The 23,023-nt window shown below is 45.8% G+C and overlaps 1 protein-coding gene across 1 annotated transcript; it reads right to left on the reverse strand.

Annotated features, from left to right (window-relative positions):
- Positions 1–14,095: 14,095 nt before the first annotated feature.
- On the reverse strand, positions 14,096–15,493 carry LOC124662830 (uncharacterized acetyltransferase At3g50280-like). Its single transcript, XM_047200621.1, has one exon. It carries the CDS (start codon positions 15,491–15,493, stop codon positions 14,096–14,098), a length of 1,398 nt encoding a protein of 465 aa, XP_047056577.1.
- Positions 15,494–23,023: the final 7,530 nt, after the last annotated feature.

Below are 23,023 nucleotides of genomic sequence, written 5' to 3' on the forward strand. Positions count from 1 at the left end.
GCTTGGCCGTAGCATCTACTAATAACTGAGAGCATGCAAGATCATAAACAACACATAAGCATAACTTTGATAATCAACATAACAAGTATTCTCTATTCATCTGCATCCCAACAAACGCAACATATAGAATTACATATAGATGATCTTGATCATGATAGGCAGCTCACAAGATCCGACAATGATAGCACAATGGGGAGAAGACAACCATCTAGCTACCGCTATGGACCCATAGTCCAGTGGGTAGACTACTCACTCATCACTCCGAGGCGACCATGGCGGTGTAGAGTCCTCCCGGAGATGACTCTCCTCCGGCAGGGTGCCGGAGGCGATCTCCGTGATCCCCCGAGATGGGATCGGCGGCGACGGCGCCTCGCAATGTTTTCCGTATCGTGGCTCTCGCAGACCGGGGTTTCGTCACTGAGGCTATTTGTAGGCTGAAGGGCAAGTCAAGAGGCGGCACAGGGGCCCACACCACAGTGCCGGCGCGGCCAATGGGGCCGCGCCGCCCTAGGGTTTGGCGCCCCGTGGCCCTCTTCGTCTCTCCTTCGGACTTCCGGAAGCTTCGTGAGAAAATAGGCCTCTCGGGCTTTTATTTCGTCCAATTCCGAGAATATTTCTTTACTAGGATTTCTGAAACCAAAAACAGCAGAAAACAAAGAATCGGCACTTCCGGCATCTTGTTAATAGGTTAGTTCCGTAAAATGCACGAATATGATATAAAGTGTGCATAAAACATGTAGATAACATCAATAATGTGGCATGGAACACAAGAAATTATCGATACGTTGGAGACGTACGCATCCCCAAGCTTAGTTCTCGCTCGTCCCGAGCAGGTAAAACGATAACAAAGATAATTTCCGAGTGACATGCCATCATAAACTTGATCATACTATTTGTAAAGCATATGTAGAGAATGCAGCGATCAAAACAATGTGTATGACATGAGTAAACAAGTGAATCATAAAGCAAAGACTTTTCATGAATAGCACTTCAAGACAAGCATCAATAAGTCTTGCATAAGAGTTAACTCATAAAGCAATAATTCAAAGTAAAGGTATTGAAGCAACACAAAAGAAGATTAAGTTTCAGCGGTTGCTTTCAACTTGTAACATGTATATCTCATGGATATTGTCAACATAGAGTAATATAATAAGTGCAATAAGCAAGTATGTAAGAATCAATGCACAGCTCACACAAGTGTTTGCTTCTTGAGGTGGAGAGAAATAGGTGAACTTTTCGACTCAACATTAAAAGTAAAAGAATGGTCCTCATAGAGGAAAAGCATCGATTGCTATATTTGTGCTAGAGCTTTGATTTTGAAAACATGAAACAATTTTGTCAACGGTAGTAATAAAGCATATGCATCATGTAAATTATATCTTATAAGTTGCAAGCCTCATGCATAGTGTACTAATAGTGCTCGCACCTTGTCCTAATTAGCTTGGACTACCTGGATTATCACCGCAATACATATGCTTTAACCAAGTATCACAAAGGGGTACCTCTATGCCGCCCGTACAAAGGTCTAAGGAGAAAGCTCGCATTTGGATTTCTCGCTTTGATTATTCTCAACTTAGACATCCATACCGGACAACATAGACAATGTATAATGGACTCCTCTTTTAATGCTTTAAGCATTCAACAACAATTAATTCTTTTCTCATTAGAGATTTGAGGATGTTTGTCCAAAACTGAAACTTCCACCATGGAACATGGCTTTAGTTAGCGGCCCAATGTTCTTCTCTCACAATATGCATGCTCAAACCATTCAACTCAAGGTAGATCGCCCTTACTTCGTACAAGACGAACATGCATAGCAACTCACATGAAATTCAACAATGAGTTGATGGCGTTCCCCAAGAACATGGTTATCGCACAACAAGCAACTTAATAAGAGATAAAGTGCATAATTACATATTCAATACCACAATAGTTTTTAAGCTATTTGTCCCATGAGCTATATATTGCAAAGGTGAATGATGGAATTTTAAAGGTAGCACTCAAGCAATTTACTTTGGAATGGCTGGAAAATACCATGTAGTAGGTAGGTATGGTGGACACAAATGGCATAGTGGTTGGCTCAAGTATTTTGGATGCATGAGAAGTATTCCCTCTCGATACAAGGTTTAGGCTAGCAAGGTTATTTGAGGCAAACACAAGGATGAACTAGTACAGCAAAACTCACATAAAAGACATATTGAAAGCATTATAATACTCTATACCGTCTTCCTTGTTGTTCAAACTCAAAACTAGAAATTATCTAGACCTTAGAGAAACCAAATATGCAAACCAAATTTTAGCATGCTCTATGTATTTCTTCATTAATGGGTGCAAAGCATATGATGCAAGAGCTTAAACATGAGCACAACAATTGCCAAGTATCACATTACCCAAAACATTTATAGCAATTACTACATGTATCATTTTCCAATTCCAACCATATAACAATTTAACGAAGGAGAAACTTCGCCATGAATACTATGAGTAGAAACCAAGGACATATTTGTCCATATGCTACAGCGGAGTGTGTATCTCTCCCATAAAGTGAATGCTAGGATCCATTTTATTCAAACAAAACAAAAACAAAAACAAACCGACGCTCCAAGAAAAAGCACATAAGATGTGGCCGAATAAAAATGTAGTTTCAGGGAGGAACCCGATAATTTGTTGATGAAGAAGGGGATGCCTTGGGCATCCCTAAGCTTAGACGCTTGAGTCTTCTTGATATATGCAGGGGTGAACCACCGGGTGCATCCCCAAGCTTAGAGCTTTCACTCTCCTTGATCATGTTGCATCATACTCCTCTCTTGATCCTTGAAAACTTCCTCCACACCAAACTCGAAACAACTCATTAGAGGGTTAGTGCACAATATAAATTGACATATTCAGAGGTGACACAATCATTCTTAACACTTCTGGACATTGCATAATGCTACTGGACATTAGTGGATCAAAGAAATTCATCCAACATAGCGAAAGAGGCAATGCGAAATAAAAGGCAGAATCTGTCAAAACAGAACAGTTCGTATTGACGAATTTTAAAATGGCACCAGACTTGCTCAAATGAAAATGCTCAAATTGAATGAAAGTTGCGTACATATCTGAGGATCATGCACGTAAATTGGCATAATTTTCTGAGCTTCCTGCAGGGCAGTGGGCTCAGATTCGTGACAGCAAAGAAATCTGGAACTGCGCAGTAATCCAAATCTAGTACTTACTTTTCTATCAACGGCTTAACTTGGCACAACAAAACTCAAAACTAAGATAAGGAGAGGTTGCTACAGTAGTAAACAACTTCCAAGACACAAAATAAAAACAAAGTACTGTAGGTAAAAACATGGGTTGTCTCCCATAAGCGCTTTTCTGTAACGCCTTTCAGCTAGGCGCAGAAAGTGTGTATCAAGTAACATCGAGAGATGAAGCATCAACATCATAATTTGTTCTAATGATAGAATCATAAGGTACCTTCATTCTCTTCTAGGGAAGTGTTCCATACCTTTCTTGAGAGGAAATTGATATTTTATATTACCTTCCCTCATATCAATAATAGCACCAACAGCTCAAGAAAAGGTCTTCCCAATATAATTGGACAAGATGCATTGCATTCAATATCCAAGACAACAAAATCAACGGGAACAAGATTATTGTTAACGGTAATGCGAACATTATCAACTTTACCCAAAGGTTTCTTTGTAGAATGATCAGCAAGATTAACATCCAAATAACAATTTTTCAACTGTGGCAAGTCAAGCATATTATAAATTTTCTTCTGGCATAACAGTAAATACTTGCACCAAGATCACATAAAGCATTACAATCAAAATCTTTAACCTTCATCTTAATGATGGGCTCCCAACCATCTTCTAGCTTTTTAGGAATAGAGGCTTCGCGCTCTAGTTTCTCTTCTCTAGCTTTTATGAGAGCATTTGTAATATGATGCGTGAAAGCCAAATTTATAGCACTAGCATTAGGACTTTTAGCAAGTTTTTGCAAGAACTTTATAACTTCAGAGATGTGGCAATCATCAAAATTCAAACCATTATAATCTAAAGCAATGGGATCATCATCCCCAATGTTGGAAAAAATTTCAGCAGCTTTATCGCAGCAGTTTCAGCAGCTTTAGCAGCTCAGTAGCTTTTCGCTTTGCATTAGAAGTGGAAACATTGCTAACACCAATTCTTTTATTAGTATGAGTAGGAGGTGCAGCAACATGTGTAGCATTAGCATTACTAGTGGTGGTAATAGTCCAAACTTTAGCTATATTCTTCTCTTTAGCTAGTTTTTCATTTTCTCTCTATCCCACCTAGCACGCAGCTCAGCCATTAATCTTATATTCTCATTAATTCTAACTTGGATGGCATTTGCTGTAGTAACAATTTTATTATCGATAATCCTCTATTAGGCATAACTTTCGATTTCAAAAGATCAACATCGCAGGCAAGACTATCAACTCTAGAAACAAGAATATCAATTTTATTGAGCTTTTCCTCAACTGATTTGTTAAAGGCAGCTTTGTGTACTAATAAATTCTTTAAGCATGGCTTCAAGTCCAGGGGGTGAATTCCTATTATTGTTGTAAGAATTTCCATAAGAATTACGCATAGCCGCTACCATTATTATAAGGATATGGCCTATAGTTATTACTAGAATTGTTCCGATAAGCATTGTTGTTGAAATTATTATTTTTAATGAAGTTTACATCAACATGTTCTTCTTGTGCAACCAATGAAGCTAACGGAACATTATTAGGATCAACATTAGTCCTATCATTCACAAGCATAGACATAATAGCATCAACCTTATCACTCAAGGAAGAGGATTCTTCAACGTAATTTACCTTCTTACCTTGTGGAGCTCTTTCCGTGTGCCATTCAGAGTAATTGATCATCATATCATCAAGAAGTTTTGTAGCTTCACCAAGAGTGATGGACATAAAGGTACCTCCAAAGCAGCTGAATCCAATAAATTCCGCGAAGAAAAATTTAGTCCCGCATAGAAGGTTTGGATGATCATCCAAGTAGTCAGTCCATGGGTTGGGCAATTTTTAACCAGAGATTTCATTCTTTCCCAAGCTTGAGCAACATGTTCAGTATCTAATTGTTTAAAATTCATTATGCTACTCCTCAAAGATATAATTTTAGCAGTGGGATAATATCTACCAATAAAAGCATCCTTGCATTTAGTCCATGAATCAATACTATTCTTAGGCATAGATAGCAACCAATCTTTAGCTCTTCCTCTTAATGAGAAAGGAAACAATTTTAGTTTAATAATATCACCATCTACATCTTTATATTTTTGCATTTCACATAGTTCAACAAAATTATTAAGATGGGCAGCAGCATCATCGTAACTAACACCGTAAAATTGATGGTTCATGACAAGATTCAAGAAAGGTGTTTAATTTCAAAGAATTCTGCTGTAGTAGCAGGTGGAGCAATAGGTGTGCATAAGAAATCATTATTATTTGTGGTTGTGAAGTCACACAACTTAGTATTTTCAGCGTTGGCCATTTTAGCAATAGTAAATAAAGCAAACTAGATAAAGTAAATGCAAGTAAACTAATTTTTTTGTGTTTTCGATATAGCAAACAAGATAGCAAATAAAGTAAAACTAGCAACTAATTTTTTTGTATTTTGATTTAGTGCAGCAAACAAAGTAGTAAATAAAATAAAGCAAGACAAAAACAAAGTAAAGAGATTGAGAAGTGGAGACTCCCTTGCAGCGTGTCTTGATCTCCCCGCAACGGCGCCGTAAAAGATGCTTGATGGCGTGTATTTCACACGTTCGTTGGGCAACCCCAAGAGGAAGGTATGATGAGCACAAAGCAGCAAGTTTTCCTCGTAAAGAAACCAAGGTTTATCGAACCAGGAGGAGCCAAGAAGCACGTTGAAGGTTGATGGCGGCGGGATGTAGTGCGGCGCAACACCAGTAGATTCCGGCGCCAACGTGGAACCCGCACAACACAACCAAGCTACTTTGCCCCAACGAAACAAGCTGAGGTTGTCAATCTCACCGGCTTGCTGTAACAAAGGATTAACCGTATTGTGTGGAAGATGATTGTTTGCAGAGAAAACAAGAGAAACAAGTATTGCAAGAGATTGTATTTCAAGAAAGAGAATTGGACCGGGGTCCACAGCTCACTAGAGGTGTCTCTCCCATAAGACGAACAAGCATGTTGGGTGAACAAATTACAGCTTGGGCAATTGACAAATAAAGAGAGCATGACCATGCACATACATATCATGATGAGTATAGTGAGATTTAATTGGGCATTACGACAAAGTACATAGACCGCCATCCAACCGCATCTATGCCTAAAAAGTCCACCTTCAAAGTTATCATCCGAACCCCTCCAAGATTAAGTTGCAAAGCAACAGACAATTGCATTAAGTATGGTGCGTAATGTAATCAACAACTACATCCTTAGACATAGCATCAATGTTTTATCCCTAGTGGCAACAAAGACAACACAACCTTAGAACTTTCTCGTCATCGTCCCGTGTGTCAATGTGCATGAACCCACTATCGAGCATAAGTACTCCCTCTTGGAGTTAAAAGCATCTACTTGGCCGTAGCATCTACTAATAACGGAGAGCATGCAAGATCATAAACAACACATAAGCATAACTTTGATAATCAACATAACAAGTATTCTCTATTCATCGGATCCCAACAAACGCAACATATAGAATTACATATAGATGATCTTGATCATGATAGGCAGCTCACAAGATCCGACAATGATAGCACAATGGGGAGAAGACAACCATCTAGCTACTGCTATGGACCCATAGTCCAGGGGTAGACTACTCACTCATCACTCCGGAGGCGACCATGGCGGTGTAGAGTCCTCCCAGGAGATGATTCCCCTCCCAGCAGGGTGCCGGAGGCGATCTCCGTGATCCCCCGAGATGGGATCGGCGGCGACGGCGCCTCGCAATGTTTTCCGTATCGTGGCTCTCGGCACCGGGGTTTCGTCACGGAGGCTATTTGTAGGCGGAAGGGCAGGTCAAGAGGCGGCACAGGGGGCCCACACCACAGTGCCGGCGCGGCCAAGGGGGCCGCGCCGCCCTAGGGTTTGGCGCCCCGTGGCCCTCTTCGTCTCTCCTTCGGACTTCTCGGAAGCTTCGTGAGAAAATAGGCCTCCGGGCTTTTATTTCGTCCAATTCCGAGAATATTTCTTTACTAGGATTTCGAAACCAAAAACAGCAGTAAAACAAAGAATCGGCACTTCTAGCATCTTGTTAATAGGTTAGTTCCGTAAAATGCACGAATATGATATAAAGTGTGCATAAAACATGTAGATAACATCAATAATGTGGCATGGAACACAAGAAATTATCGATACGTTGGAGACGTATCGAGCCCCACATGCCACCCCGGCGCGCGGCAGCAGGGGGCGCGCCCTAGTGTGTGGGCCCACCGAGCCCTCCGAGGCTGCCCTTCCGCCTACTTAAGGTCTCCGTCGCGAAAACCCTATCACGTTCGACGAAACCAGAGAAAACCTTCCGTAGCCGCCGCCATCGCGAAGCCAAGATCCGGGGGACAGAGTCTCCGTTCCCGCACGCCGCCGGATCGGGAAGTGCTCCCCGAAGGCTCTCTCCATCGACACCGATGGCGTGTATTTCACACGTTCGTTGGGGAACCCCAAGAGGAAGGTATGATGCGCACAAGCAAGCAAGTTTTCCCTCGTAAAGAAACCAAGGTTTATCGAACCAGGAGGAGCCAAGAAGCACGTTGAAGGTTGATGGCGGCGGGATGTAGTGCGGCGCAACACCGAGAGATCCCGGCGCCAACGTGGAACCCGCACAACACAACCAAAGTACTTTGCCCCAACGAAACAGCTGAGGTTGTCAATCTCACCGGCTTGGCCGTAACAAAGGATTAACCGTATTGTGTGGAAGATGATTGTTTGCAGAGAAAACAAGAAAAACAAGTATTGCAAGCAGATTTGTATTTCAAGATAAAGAATGGACCGGGGTCCACAGCTCACTAGAGGTGTCTCTCCCATAAGATAAAAGCATGTTGGGTGAACAAATTACAATGGGCAATTGACAAATAGAGAGGGCATAACAATGCACATACATGTCATGATAAGTATAGTGAGATTTAATTGGGCATTACGACAAAGTACATAGACCGCCATCCAACCGCATCTATGCCTAAAAAGTCCACCTTCAAGTTATCGTCCGAACCCTTCCAAGATTAAGTTGCAAAGCAACAGCACAATTGCATTAAGTATGGTGCGTAATGTAATCAACAACTACATCCTCGGACATAGCATCAATGTTTTATCCCTAGTGGCAACAAAGACAACACAACCTTAGAACTTTCTCACATCGTCCTGTGTGTCAATGCGCATGAACCCACTATCGAGCATAAATACTCCCTCTTGGAGTTAAGAGCAAAAACTTGGCCGAGCCTCTACTAATAACGGAGAGCATGCAAGATCATAAACAACACATATGTAATAACTTGATAATTAACATAACATGGTATTCTCTATCCATCTGATCCCGACAAACACAACATAGAGTATTACGTATAGATGATCTTGATCATGTTAGGCAGCTCACAAGATCCAACAATGAAGCACAATGAGGAGAAGACAACCATCTAGCTACTGCTATGGACCCATAGTCCAGGGGTGAACTACTCACTCATCACTCCTGAGGCGACCATGGCGGTGTAGAGTCCTCCGGGAGATGAATCCCCTCTCCAGCAGGTGCCGGAGGAGATCTCCGTAATCCCCCGAGATGGGATCGGCGGCGGCGGCGTCTCAGGAAGGTTTTCCGTATCGTGGTTTTTCGCCTCGGGGTTTCGCGACCGAGGCTTTAAGTAGGCTGGAAGGGCGAGTCGGAGGGCCGACGTAGGGGCCCACACCACAGGCGGCGCGGCCCTCTCGGCCGCGCCGCCCTGTGGTGTCGCCACCTCGTGGCCCCACTTCGTATGCTCTTTCGGTCTTCTGGAAGGTTCGTGGCAAAATAGGCCCCCGGGTCTTCGATTTCGTCCAATTCCGAGAATATTTCGTTACTAGGATTTCTGAAACCAAAAACAGCATAAAACAAAGAATCGGCACTTCGGCATCTTGTTAATAGGTTAGTTCCGTAAAATGCACGAATATGACATAAAGTGTGCATAAAACATGTAGGTATCATCAATAATATGGCATAGAACATAAGAAATTATCGATACGTCTGGAGACGTATCAAGCATCCCTAAGCTTAGTTCTCGCTCGTCCTGAGCGTGTAAAACGATAACAAAGATAATTTCTCAAGTGACATGCCATCATAACCTTGATCATACTATTTGTAAACATATGTAGTGGATGCAGCGATCAAAACAATGGTAATGACATGAGTAAACAAGTGAATCATAAAGCAAAGACTTTTCATGAATAGTACTTCAAGACAAGCATCAATAAGTCTGAAGGTGTTGCTCCTCGGATCGTTTCGTCCCTGCCCGCTCCCGCGAGCGGCAGGGCGAAACCCTACATCGCGCGCCGCCGGGCCTCCCTTCCCTCGCCCTCTCCCTCGCCGCCGCCGCAGGGCGCGGCGAAGCCTCCTCGGAGGCGTCGGCGGCGGCGGGGACTCCCTCCCCTCTCGCTCGGCTTGCGGTGGCGCGGGCTGCGCGCGGTCGGCGGGGGCGCGGCGCTGGTCGAGGGGCGCCGTGGCGTGGGCCGTGCGGCGGCGGCGTGGCTTGCCTCGGGCTCCGGCAGCACTCCGTCGCTGGGGCCGGGCTCTGGGATCTCCCCCGGCGGTGTGACGCGCGGCGGACGCTCCTCCGGCGGAAGACGGCCCGGGGCGGCGCCTGGGCGGGGTGCCCCGACGACTTCGTGGAGGCTCAAGCGTGGCGGGTGGGCTCTGGCCGGGGCAGGGGCCTCTGGGCACTCCGAGCTCCGATCTACCCCCAGATCCGAGGGCCGCTGGCAGCCAGGGGGATGCTGGCCGCCGATCTGGCTGGTGGAAACCCCCCTCGCCGCCTCTCGTCTCGGGTTCTTCGCGGCAGGGCCGTGTCTCCTTCTTCAATCTGAGGTGTGTGCACTTGGACGCCGGGGCGGCGGCCCTGGAAGGTGGGAGCTTGATGGTTGGCGGGCGTGCCAGAAGCTCGGGTGCTGGCCGGTGTCCACGGCCGTGAGGGCGGCGTGGCGCCGGCGAGCAGCGTGGTGCGGTGGTGGGTCGACCTTTTGGTTGGCCCAATCTGTAGATGGTGGAGGGATTCTGCCGAGGGGAAACCCTTGCCCGCTTGGGCCACGACGGCGACGTCCGCGGACGCCGTGACCTTCCTGAAGGCGTCGATTGGGGCTTCTCTCTATCCATCTACAGGCTCCGGGTGAAAACCCTAGATCCTCGGATCGGGCGGTGGCGGCAACTCCGGTGTCGCTCTCTTCTTGAAGACATCGTCTTGGAGTCCACATCACGAGGCTCTCTGATGGTTATGACGGAGGTGGTTCTTCGGCGATCATCGGCAAGGCTTGCTTCGTGCCCTCCCCTGGTCGAGCCTCCTTGGTGCTACCTCTCGGTATGTGAGCAACGCGGGTCGGTCCCCGGTGGTGGTCGGCTTCCGGTGGCGCTTCTGCGTCGAAGAAGTGTTGTTGAGGCGCGCGTGAAAATGGCTCGCTCTCGGGTGAGCTCCGGCCCGACACTGTAGACTCCTGCTCTTCTTCGAGTCCTCGTAGGCGCTTTGGCTGAGCTTCTTGATCGCACTTCCGGCTGTAGCTTCTTCGGTAGTTCGTGTGGGTGTGGGGTGTCGTTTTGTAAGCTGGGTTCAGCACTATGTATCGTTCTCGCCGTTGTTGGCTTTGTTAATTCAAAGTCGGGCAATATAGTGCCTTTTATCTAAAAAGATAGGCTAGAGGGACAACCGCCCGACTATAGTTGGCCCCTTACTTTGGTCCTTCATTGAGTTTCCACTGTGTCTCCTCTTTCTTCCCATAAAACTCGCATAAAACCTTCTGAGAGATTTGTTCCTGAATTATTTGGGATTCGAAAGACTCATGAAACTTAGAAATACAGGAAAAGAGTTTTTCGGCCTTTCATGATCAAATAAAAATAAATAAGATTTGGTGAAAAATACTACATAGCAGTTGAAACAGTAAAGAAAATATAATAATCATTCCAAATAAGAGGATAATTAATACAATAAACTTTTAAAGGAATAGATACGTTATGAATGTATCAGTGTGATATAGCCATATAGGTAAAGAGGTCCTTTGACATTTCATTGGTCAATGGAATAGTTTATGTTGGTATGTTATTTCTATTGAGAATGTGCTTATGATGTTTTTAACCTTACGATCGAGGGGAAATGTTGCAATTGTTTGTAACACATAAAGAGAAAGAGGGTATTGCATCACCCTCACGTACGAGTCCTGATCGGGGGTGTTGTATACCAATGCTTTGGTTTAGGTCCCTATTCCCTAGCGTCAAGCATATAAAAGATGTGTCATCCCGTCGTAGACTTATCCAACTCACATACCAAGGGAAATCCTAAACAAACGGTTCTAAAAGTACATAAGAGAAAACGAAGGCCTAACTACCACTTCCTACCACCACCGGAAACCAATGCCGACGTCTATGGGCTTCATGCACGGCTACAGCGCCAGTGCGGCCTCTTCATCAACTAACACCACGTGAGGAGACGTTATGTCAATTGCCATAGATACTGTCCCAATTGTGGTAAGTACCGCTACTTTTGCACATGTTAAGATGTCCTAAATGTGGGATTACATCCTAATGCTGATTATCTTAAGGCTAATTACACTAACATAAACTAGTATATGTTTCACATAAGTGCTTTTATGAGCCAGTGCGAATCTTGACAGTAATTCATTAAAATGAGTGTTATCTCGTCGAATCCAAATCTTCTCAACTTTGTTTTTTGAATTAATGAGTTAAGGCTCTTGATTTTATTTTGTTACTGAAAACTTGCATTCACCTCTCATCGAGATCTTTTTACCGCGGATATGAACAACCAAATTATCTTGATATTATCTCCATTGGATCTTTAGCTTGTCAGCCTGCTTCAATTTCTACTTGGCATTGCCAACAGCGTTACTGGTTTGGTAAGTACAAGCACTCAGCAAAGGCTTGCTGGAGTGTCTCATGACATACTCACATCCCGGTCCCCGCGTCACTCCCTCCCCTGGGCGACACGGGCGGCGGAGCAAATCCCGGTCAGCCACCACCGCAACCCCACCCACCTCCTTCTCTGCCGTCGCCGGTGTGCTCCGTCGGGCAAAGCCCGCGCGGAGCCGGCGGCGGCAGGACCCGTTTCTCCTCCGTCCGGGAAGGGCTGCCCACGGGATTGGGGAACCTGTGCTGGCGGGATTCGTTGCGGGCTTCCATGGCGGCTGGAGCAGGAGGTGGCGCTGGGGAGATTGATGTTGGTGGGCGCCGTAGAGGAGCCCTGCGCGCGGCGGCGATGCGGGCCCGATCTGGGCTTGGCTTGGGCCAGGCGGGCATGGCGGATGCGGTTGCTGGGCGGCTCGCCTTGCTGCTTGGCGGCCGTACCTAGGGAAGACGGAGCCTGGCCGTGCGTACGCGGGGACGAGATGCGGGGGTGGTGGCCGCTGCTTGGGGAGGCCTTCCTCCTTCGGTTGGCATTTGCCGCAGCGTGAGGTGCAGCGGTGGATGGTCTTGCGGTGGAGATGGTGGTCGACGACATGGTCTTGCTGCCTCCCCGTGGCTCCCCAAGCTTCGCGTTTGGGTTCGAACTCCGGGTGAAAGCCTTGCACCGACTCCGGTCTGTGCGGACGACGGCGGCGCCTTCGGGTGTCGTATCCCTTCTTGTTGGCGTCGTTGTGGAGTTCCGATCCTGACCGACGCGAGTGGATTCAAGTTCTCCGGGTGAAAATCTAAACTCCATCGGGAGCGGGCGACGGTGACGGGCGCGTCATTACCTTGTTGGAGGGGTCGCCTTGGAGCTCTTGGCCTTTGCGGTACGACGGGTTCTCGGCGGTGGGACGCATGGCTATGTGGTCTAGGGCAGCGGACGCCAGGGCGGCGGTCCTGGACGGTGGTGGCACTTCGAGGCGGCGGCCTTGATCTCCTTTGCGGCAGCGGCCCTATGGGGCGGGATCGTGGTGCTTCTTGGTTTTGGGTGGCGATTCTGGGGTTGTGTGGGCGGCAAGGTCGTCGACACGGCTGGTTCGTCTTCAAGCTATGCGAAGGTCGTCCTGGTTGCTACGTCGGGGCTGCGGCCCCGAAAGCATGGTGCTTGGGTGGCGACTTGGATATCTGTGTGGACGGCGAGTTTGTCAACCCGTCTGGTTCGTCTTCGGGCAATGCGAAGGTTGTTCTGGATGGTACGTCGGGGCGGCGGCCCCGGAGCTAGAGGTGTGTTTGTTGCGTTGGTAGCATGCGTTGTGTGGATGACGGGACTCCTCGCTTGTGCGGTTTTTCATCTCGGTTTTCCTTATAAGCCGGGCAATGTATGGTTTTTGGATCCGGTTTCTCTTATATAAACTGGGTCATTTTGTGCATAGCACTCTATCTATCTATTCGGACGGCAGATTTGATTGCCTTTTCCTCAAAAAATTTGAGGCAGCCTTTTCAAAGGTTATTGCCCGCTGAACGAAAGTGCACTCACCATTGCAAACTATCAAAGGAGAAGGACACTCCTAGTATACACTTGAGATGCCACTTGCGACGACTGCTCCCACCATTACATTTCTCACGAACCATATATGCAGACCGAAGAGTTCTTTATACAATCTTAAAATTGTTATTTCTCAATCATGTCAGAAATAGCTATGTCGTTATTTAGTCATCAAAGTTTCTTTTTTTTCTTATTTGGAAAAAGAAAGAAAGTGTAAACAATCAAACAAACCATTTCTCCTGGAAACCAGAAAGTATGAAATAATAATGCATATGGATCCATGGAGGTAACATAATGTGTAGTCAACAAATTCAAACATAAGTATGACTACATATGACTTGTAAAAAATGGTCATGCCTGATTTATTGCCACTTTTTATTTATTTTGAAATTGTTGTGGGTCAAAAGAAAAATGGTCACGTACTCACGTACATCTGACTGATTATTCCAGAGAGATACAATGATACAAACCGGGAATACATAAGTTTCTGAGCTCACATAGGCATACTCACGGACTCCATAAACTCCATGTCGGCCACAAGCCTTTTCAGAACATCCGGCGCAATACAAACCTCTAGCGACATGCTTCCTCCTCGCTCCGGCCCGTCGAACACCGTCGCCTTCCAGTCCATCTTGTCTCCAGGGCCGCTCCGTACGGCAACCGGCTTTCCCCACCCGAAGTCATTCCCGAATACGTCGAACCGCGGTGAACTCCCCGTCATAAACGCCGCCCCTCCGGCTGATAGCCTCCCCATGTACTCGAAATCGGGCGCCTGAATCCAACGATCCAGCCAATCCTCCATTGCGGCCTCGTCAAAAGACGCCACTAGGTGGTTCAGCTGCCATGCTGTCCAGCCTAATCCCTTCTCTAGGATCTCCCCGACGGTGGAGGTTGCCTTGCCGAGCACTACGGCGTTACCGACGTAACCTTGTGGCATGCCGTTCACGCGGCCACGACATCCAATGAACATGGAATAAGATGTCTCCTGCCCTGGTGGGAGTTGCCGCGCGCGGGACGCCGCCCGCCAAAGGTGCGCGAGCACGGCCTGGAGCGAGGAGATAGTAACGTTGGCGGTGCCGGCGATTTCGTTGTTGGCCCTGGCCTTGAGCTTCCTGATGCTGTCGCCAGAGAAGGTGAAAAAGCATTCCTCCACCGCGGGGCGCTCGAAGCGCCGGACAACGTCCTGCAGCTTACTGAATGGCATGTGGACTGGAACGGGGCTGCCGTCGTCGGCGAACCATTTCTGGAGCTGGATAACGGGCGCCGGCTTGAATACCTCGTGTAGGTCGTCACTGTTGTTGCCACCTCGGCTGATCTCAGACCAGGCGTTGAAGAATGCCCAGAAAGTGGTGCCGTCGCCGACGCAGTGGTTCATGGACAAACCGATGAAGATGCCGTCGTCGAGCTCGGTGACCTGCACCGCCAGCACCGGCAGAGACTTGATGGCAGCGTCCGCGCCGAGCACATGTTTGAATGGGTAGAAGTCCGGGACAACCGAAGGTGTGTAGACGGAGGCGGCAATGTCCTCGACGGTGACACCAGGCGCCACGGCGTGGACAAACTCAGCGCCCTCCCCGGTGCAGCGCAACACGACGGAGATGGTCTCATCGGTGTGATGCTTCACGACGAGCCGGCCGGCCAAAGAATAGAACCTGCCGGCCAAGGCCCGCACGAAGGAGACGGCGAGGGTGTCGACGAGGCGCTCTCCGCCGGCGGGAGGCTTGGGCAGGAGTATGCCCTTCTGTATGTAGTCTACGGTGATGAGGCGGAGGTCACAGGGCTTGAGCTGTATGTCCACCACTTCCTCCTCCTCCATGGGCGGCTGGACCATGCGCCGGGACACGATCCGGACGGCTTCGGCGGCTCCTGCTTCCATCTGCTCATTGCCCATCTCGCTCTGCTTTCTTTTCTTGTAAGTGGGTATGAGCAGAGCTGCTTGCTTTCTAGTATGATAAACAGTACTCAAGCTGATGCGATCTTGCCACTCTTTAATACGGCGTAGGCTTCTATAAAACAACAAAATACGGCATCTCTGGGTGTGAACAAGTTCAAAACAGGCACAAGATTCACAACACTTGTATTTTATCTACCCAATTTGGCTCACCTAGCTGGAGGAGGCCTTCTCTGAACCTTCATAACGGCTATATAAGAAGACTGAATTACGTCAAGTTATTAATTCAGTCTTCGTGTTCAGGACTAAACATAACACGCACAACATTCACAACCAATACACCTGGGTTTGGGGCACTCGTAGACGACGGGGCACTAATTTTTAAACATAAGGCTCGATGTGTATGACTTTAAATTAACAAAGCCATCAACCGATTAGGAGTAACAACAACAACAGAAAAAAAATCTGGGGTTACCAGCTAGAGACACAAGCAAGGGTGCAAAACTAAAACCTAAACCAAAAAGAGACCACATACAACGGAGAATAAGGCTTTAAACTACAAGATCTACAAGAACGTTCGAGGCATCAGCCTAACACTGGCAGCTCAGCCTGAACCTTCGAGCACCGAGCCACCAATCCGTGTAGCTGCACCAAACTGAAATAGCACACTGTCTAGCAAAGGACCACCAACATCTAGGGAACTAGCTAACTGCGCGAGTGAGCAGGCGAGTCTCCATAGTTCAAAGGGGAAAACTTCACGACAGCGCCTCTAGGAAGGGACAGGACGCTCATGAGCGTCCTCACTGTTGGCACAGGGGAGTCGTGTAATACTTTCGAATAAGCTTCAACACCCACCACAAGGACAGCCACCATCAGTTGAGAACCACCGGTGGCCCCCATGTCACGACATAAATTTCTACAACCACCCTAGGCATCAGAGCGGCCGCGCAAAACGGAGGAACACCGTCTATATAAAGTCGGTCACCAAAACGCATGGCATCGACGAGCGGGAAATCCGAGAAGGACCACGAAAAACTCGTAAGTGAGCAGGGCAGCAGACAGATATAGGCAACCAGCAACAGGATGTGTGTCATGGCAACGCCTCCAAGATTGGCTGCTGTTTCGTAGCCGTTCACAAACATCGACTGTTTGCTTATCCGTACTTAATAGATGTTCATATAGACTTCAACGTTTTGCTCATCACCTCAAAATATTCCAATTCAATTGGTTAGTAACTAACAACAACTGCTAGCTAGTTAGTTAGTTTGCCCATGAATTGCGATTTAGTGACCCACATGCTGGTACTTGTTTCCTACCCCTCCTTTGTCTTGCATATGTAGGTTGTGTTACTGAAACGTTTCTAGCTCTCAGTTGACACTTTCAAATTATCTTGATGACAGCTCTCAGTCCCCCCTTGGCCCCTTGGCCCCTTCCCAAGACTTCTGTCTGTTTTATATTCGATGAAGACTTCTGTCTCTGCATTCTCGCAAGGGATACAACCATATTGGCTCTTAAGAGTATGCTTAAACGACATCTCGGCATTTGCAGATTCAGTTACAGCTTACAGAAATTTCCATGCTTTTCAGTACTTCTGTTACTTGCATCTGGATGAAATGTGTATATGACGCCTTATCATTTTAATTATCATTTTGATTAAACAATATCCCTAGATTGCGTTGGAATGATGCGCGCCCGCATGCGTGAATATTCGGGCACACTGAAACAATCGTTCAGTTCGAACGATTGAAGGAGTTCACGCCACGCTTAGTAGTAGCCCTCTTGTGGTGTCGATAATTTAATTCTGCATTTCTGCTAGAAAGGAAAAGCTTTCTGACAGAGAGAGATGCGGTGAGGATTATGCACAAAGCCGAGAGGCGTTCATGCAGTGATGCACCCAGAGAACGGGAACTGCTGTGCGTTCCGCGGTTGCCTGAAGTGAATCCCGAAAGTAGTGGAAAGAAAAGCGAAAGCAGCGTGTGCAGTGTGCTGATTCGGGTGAGTGCTGCACGCAATGAGCTCTTCTGTTTCTTCTCTGCTCCTTTACGCTGTGGGTTTTGGCTGTCGTGTTGCGTGCCTATCGTGCTCACAAGTCGGCGGCTTCTGCGCCATCCGAATCCTAGAGCTTTTATTTTGTGTTGAAGTTTTTGTTGGAATGAGTGTGGATAATACTCCAAAGTATTGGATAGAATCGTTACCATCATCTAATTTTCAAAAAAATTCATCCCAAATTCACTTGGTAGGGATAGAGTATTGAGGATTAAGAAAAATACACTAAGATTTGCGGAAAAGTGAAGATTAAATTCGCTCAATACTCTTGGACCAAACATGATTCTAGAAATAAGTGGGATTTAGAGTTTGGTGAGGATTATCTCCAATCCATACCAAAACTCTAGTACCAAATAAGGAGAAAGGAGTTCCAAGGCCGCGGACGTACATGGGTACACAATTGCTCATTCGTTCCATATTAGTTGTCACTCATCCAAATGTGTTTAAATATTTCTGAATGAGCGACATTTAACATGGAGCGGAGGGAGTAATAATTACATAGGATAATCAATGCAAGTTTAGCAAGATTTAACTCCTTGATATGAATGGTTATAGCTACATTTTTTACCATATTTTAGGAGAGTTTTTACTGTACCCTGGTACTTCCTCGAAGTTACATGGAGTACCAATTAAATCTGACCGCTCGTCTCTGGGGTATTATAGACTTTCTTGCAGTTTTAATGGGTGATTTTCTAACCTAGCGACTGGAGAAATTTAGAAGGTGTGGCGGCCGCCGGCGCTACGAACGGTTTGGCCGTAGTTCATATGTACGCGCTCGAAGGATCATCGATCAAGAAGTGAGACAACTTCTGTCCTCCACGGATGACCGCCACCAAAAGCCATGGATATTACTATCTATGATGGAGTACCGGTTAATTTTGTCCACTAGATCGGCAAAAATGAATGGCTCGTATTCTTTTAAGGGTACTGTAAAAGTTCTCTATTTTAGAACCTACATGAGAAAATAAATAATCCAAAAAATGTAAACTTTGCATATTTGGTTCTTTTTTATATTTTTGTTGCAAAGATAAATGATAAACATAGATTTTTCATACTCCCTTGAAAAACATTCACAAACGGACTATCATCTATAAATATTCATGGCTTTCAAGCCAAGTGACTATGTTCATGGCCATATTGATGTCATTGTTTGTGACAATCTGCATATATAATAAATATACAAAACTGTATATTGGCATGACAGACAATGCTCCTACGGGAGGTCAAATTGTTTTCGCACAATTTTTTTATTTTTTAAGTGCCCAAAGTGGGTTTCTTTGTGAATCAATTGCAAAGAATGTGGTGCAAAAAAATGGCAGCGCACCAATTTTCACTTAAACTAGACCACATTTAATGGACAATTCCTAACTTCCTGAATTTCCAAACTTTTTTAGCTGCTTTTCACATTTAAACATCTTTCTACCGATTTCACAGAAAATAAGTTAAATTTGAACTACATGTACATGAAAATTTTCTCTAGATTTTTTGTCTAGTTTTTTATATATGCAAGTAGTCATTACATTGGATATCCAATACGAGTTTAGGATGATTCAACCCTTTATATGAATGGTGCTTGTGTTTATGCATGAAAGGGGAGAGTGTGTCCCATAGTTCCCTATATCCCATTTGTTCGCATGTGAATTTAATTTAATTTCCTTATACCTAATATACATATGACATGGTTTTTTTATCAAATCTATTTTTCTATTCATGTTCATATTTGTTGGATGCCATAATGCAATACATACACTTTTTTACCAAATACAACCTGTCACTTATGAAGCACAAAATTTTTTCTTGATGTGTATCCTACTACCTACATATTTCTATGTTATCAGTTGAATTTTTATTATATTTTTCGAAGTATATCCTAACGGGACAATACTCAGAAGAATGGCTCCCTGAAGCATTTATGAAAACCATGAATTATGTTCGTTGTAGTTGTTGGTTTGTGCTTATTTCTTATCTGTTGTACCATTTTGTAGTTTTATATGGTCTACGTTGGAAAACTCAATATGCAAGTATTCCTCATCTATTTGTGTAGTAGACACCATTTGGTAGTTCGCAAGGTATAGATATTTTTATCAAGATGGTTATTGAAGAAGTTTTCAAAGAAAAACCAGTATTCATGCACAAATAAGTTCAGGTTTGATTCACTGTCCAACAAGAAACCAACAGTAACTCTTGATGATAGTTGCATCCCGTTTTCCTCCATCGAGAACAAATCGATTTCGATCTATGACCGTAAAAAAAAAATCAGCGAAAATCTATGCGTGGCAACGCACTAGCATAGTTGCCTTGAGTAGTCAAATTCTCCGTGCACTAAATAATGTTTTCTTAATAAAAACAACTGATAGCAGTCAAACACAATTATATATTTCTTACTGTCTCCACTCATAATTTTTATCTGGTTTTAATTCATATTTAAATTAAAACTATGAGAAAGTTACGGAACCATGAGAAGAATTGTGAAACGGATATAACAACAAATATAATACTGCACTGGTGGAAAAACAGGCTTCCGGGAAGCCCCATAAGTCGCGAAGGTAAAGGAACCGCGACTAATGGGGTCTTTAGTCGCGGTTCGTGTGGCGAACCGCGACCAAAGGCCTGGGCCCAGGGGCGCACGGTGGCCAGCTGGTGCACGTGGGGGCTTGAGTCGCGGTTGGCCAGGCCAACCGCGACTAAAGTGCCCGAAGGCGTTTAGTCGCGGTTGGCCAGGCCAACCGCGACTAAAGCCCCTCCCCTATATATACCCATCCAGCAGCCAACACTTAGCCATTTGGAGCCATTCTCTTCACAAACTTCACAAGTGAGTGTTAGGTTTGCTTTTGGTTCCTCTTATGCACATAAGGTGTTTGATGAAATGCCCCAAGAGCATGAAACAAACATGATATGAAGTGTTGGAGTCACACTTGAGCTTTCTCATTTATTTTTTCCTCCTCGATCGCGGTTAGCAACTTGAACCTTTGATGTGTCATTGATAAAATATGCATGTGTGTGTAGTTCATTGTTTAATTTATATTGTTTGTAGCTAGTTAGTTTAACAAATGCATGATGGTTAATTATATATTTTATATTATAATAATGCAGATGAATCGGCAATGGATGTACGGTAACCGACTCTCCGGCGAGTTCGAGTACGGGTTTGAAAGATTTCCTCGTAGTGGCTAATGCGAACAAGCAGGGGGTTTTGTTATCTCGTCCATGTGTTAAGTGTAAGAATCGAAGGGTTACTCTTCCTCAAGAGATGTTCACATGCACCTGCTTCGGCACGGTTTCATGCCAAGCTATAATTGTTGGACCAAGCATGGAGAAAGAGGGGTTATAATGGAAGAAGATGAAGAAGGGGATGATTTCAATGATGAAAGCTATCTTTCTCATTTCGGTGATACTTTCATGGAGGATGCTGAAGGTGAAGGGGAAGGTGAAGAAGAGGCACGTGATGATCCCGTTGATGATCTTGGTCGGACCATTGCCGATGCACGGAGACGCTGCGAAACTGAAAAAGAGAGGGAGAATTTGGATCGCATGTTAGAGGATCACAGGAAGGCGCCGTACTCCGGATGCGATGATGGTCCGAAAAAGCTGGGCTGCACACTCGGATTTGCTGAGATGGAAGGCACAGGCAGGTGTAGCTGACTCGGCATTTGAAAACTTGCTGAAAATGTTGAAGAATATGTTTCCAAAGAATAACGAGTTGCCCGCCACTACGTACGAAGCAAAGAAGGTTGTCTGCCCTCTAGGTTTAGAGGTTCCGAAGATACATGCATGCATCAACGACCGCATCCTCTACCGCGGTGAATACGAGAATTTGAATGAATGCCCGAGTATGCACCGCATTGCGTTATAAGATCGGAGGCGATGACCCCGGTGACGATGTTGAGGGCCGTAAACCCGGGAAGAGGGTTCCCGCCAAGGTGATGTGGTATGCTCCTATAATACCACGGTTGAAACGTCCGTTCGAGAACAAAGAGCATGCCAAGTTGTTGCGATGGCACAAAGAGGACCGTAAGTCGGACGGGGAGTTGAGACACCCCGCGGATGGAACGCAATGGAGAAAGATCGACAGAGAGTTCAAAGATTTTGCAGCCGACGCAAGAAACATAAGATTTGGTCTAAGTACGGATGGCATGAATCCTTTTGGCGAGCAGAGCTCCAGCCATAGTACTCGGCCCGTGACTCTATGCATCTACAACCTTCCTCCTTGGTTGTGCATGAAGCGGAAGTTCATTATGATGCCGTTGCTCATCCAAGGTCCGAAGCAACCCGGCAACGACATCGATGTGTACCTAAGGCCATTAGTTGATGAACTTTTACAGCTGTGGGGCAGACCTGGTGTCCGTGTGTGGGATGAGCACAAAGAAGAGGAATTTGACCTACGAGCGTTGCTTTTCGTAACCATCAACGATTGGCCTCGCTCTTAGTAACCTTTCGGGACTCGTCAAATAAGGGATACAATGCATGCACGCACTCGCTTACATGAGACCGAAAGTGTACATTTGCCAAATTGTAAGAAGAACGTGTACCTTGGGCATCGTCGATTTCTTCCGAAAGGTCATCCAAGAAGAAAGAAAGGCAAGCATTACAACGGCAAGGCGGATCACCGGCCGAAGCTCGCGGAACACACTCGGTGCTGAGGTATTTGATATGGTCAAGGGTTTGAAAGTCATCTTTGGAAAGGGTCCCGGCGGACAATCAGTTCCGAAGGGAGCCGACGGGCACGTAGCCATGTGGAAGAAGAAATCTATATTCCGGGAGCTAGAATATTGGAAAGTCCTAGAAGTCCGCTCTGCAATCGACGTGATGCACGTTACGAAGAATATTTGCGTGAACATCCTAAGCTTCTTGGGCGTGTATGGGAAGTCAAATGATACAAAGGAAGCACGGCGAGACCAGCAAAGTTTGAAAGACCCCGATGACCGGCATCCGGAACGGTTTCAAGGTCGTGCCGCCTACGCTCCGACCAAAGAAGAGAAGGTCATCTTTTTTGAATGCCTCGAGCAAGTATGAAGGTCCCGTCAGGATTCTCGTCCAATATAAAGGGAATAATAAACATGGCGGAGAAAAAGTTCCAAAACCTGAAGTCTCACGACCGCCACGTGATTATGACGCAATTGCTTCCGATTGCTTTGAGGGGCTCCTGCCGGAAAATGTTCGAGTAGCCATTGTGAAGCTATGTGCATTCCTCAATGCAATCTCTCGAAGGTAATCAATCCAGAAGTTCTACCACGGTTACGGAACGATGTGATCCAATGTCTTGTCGGCTTCGAGTTGGTGTTCCCGCCATCCTTCTTCAATATTATGACGCACCTCCCGGTTCACCTAGTCGATGAGATTTCCATTCTCGGTCCCGTATTTCTACACAATATGTTCCCCTTCGAGAGGTTCATGGGAGTATTAAAGAAATATGTTCGTAACCGTGCTAGGCCGTAAGGAAGCATCGCCAAGGGCTATGGAAATGAGGAGGTAATTGAGTTTTGT

The sequence above is a fragment of the Lolium rigidum genome, chromosome 6 (assembly GCF_022539505.1).
Source record: "Lolium rigidum isolate FL_2022 chromosome 6, APGP_CSIRO_Lrig_0.1, whole genome shotgun sequence".
NCBI classification, from domain to species: domain Eukaryota; kingdom Viridiplantae; phylum Streptophyta; class Magnoliopsida; order Poales; family Poaceae; genus Lolium; species Lolium rigidum.

What these genes read in the sequence shown, in the direction of transcription:
- LOC124662830 (XM_047200621.1), bottom strand. Translation starts at nt 15,493, where the DNA reads ATGGGCAATGAGCAGATGGAAGCAGGAGCCGCCGAAGCCGTCCGGATC.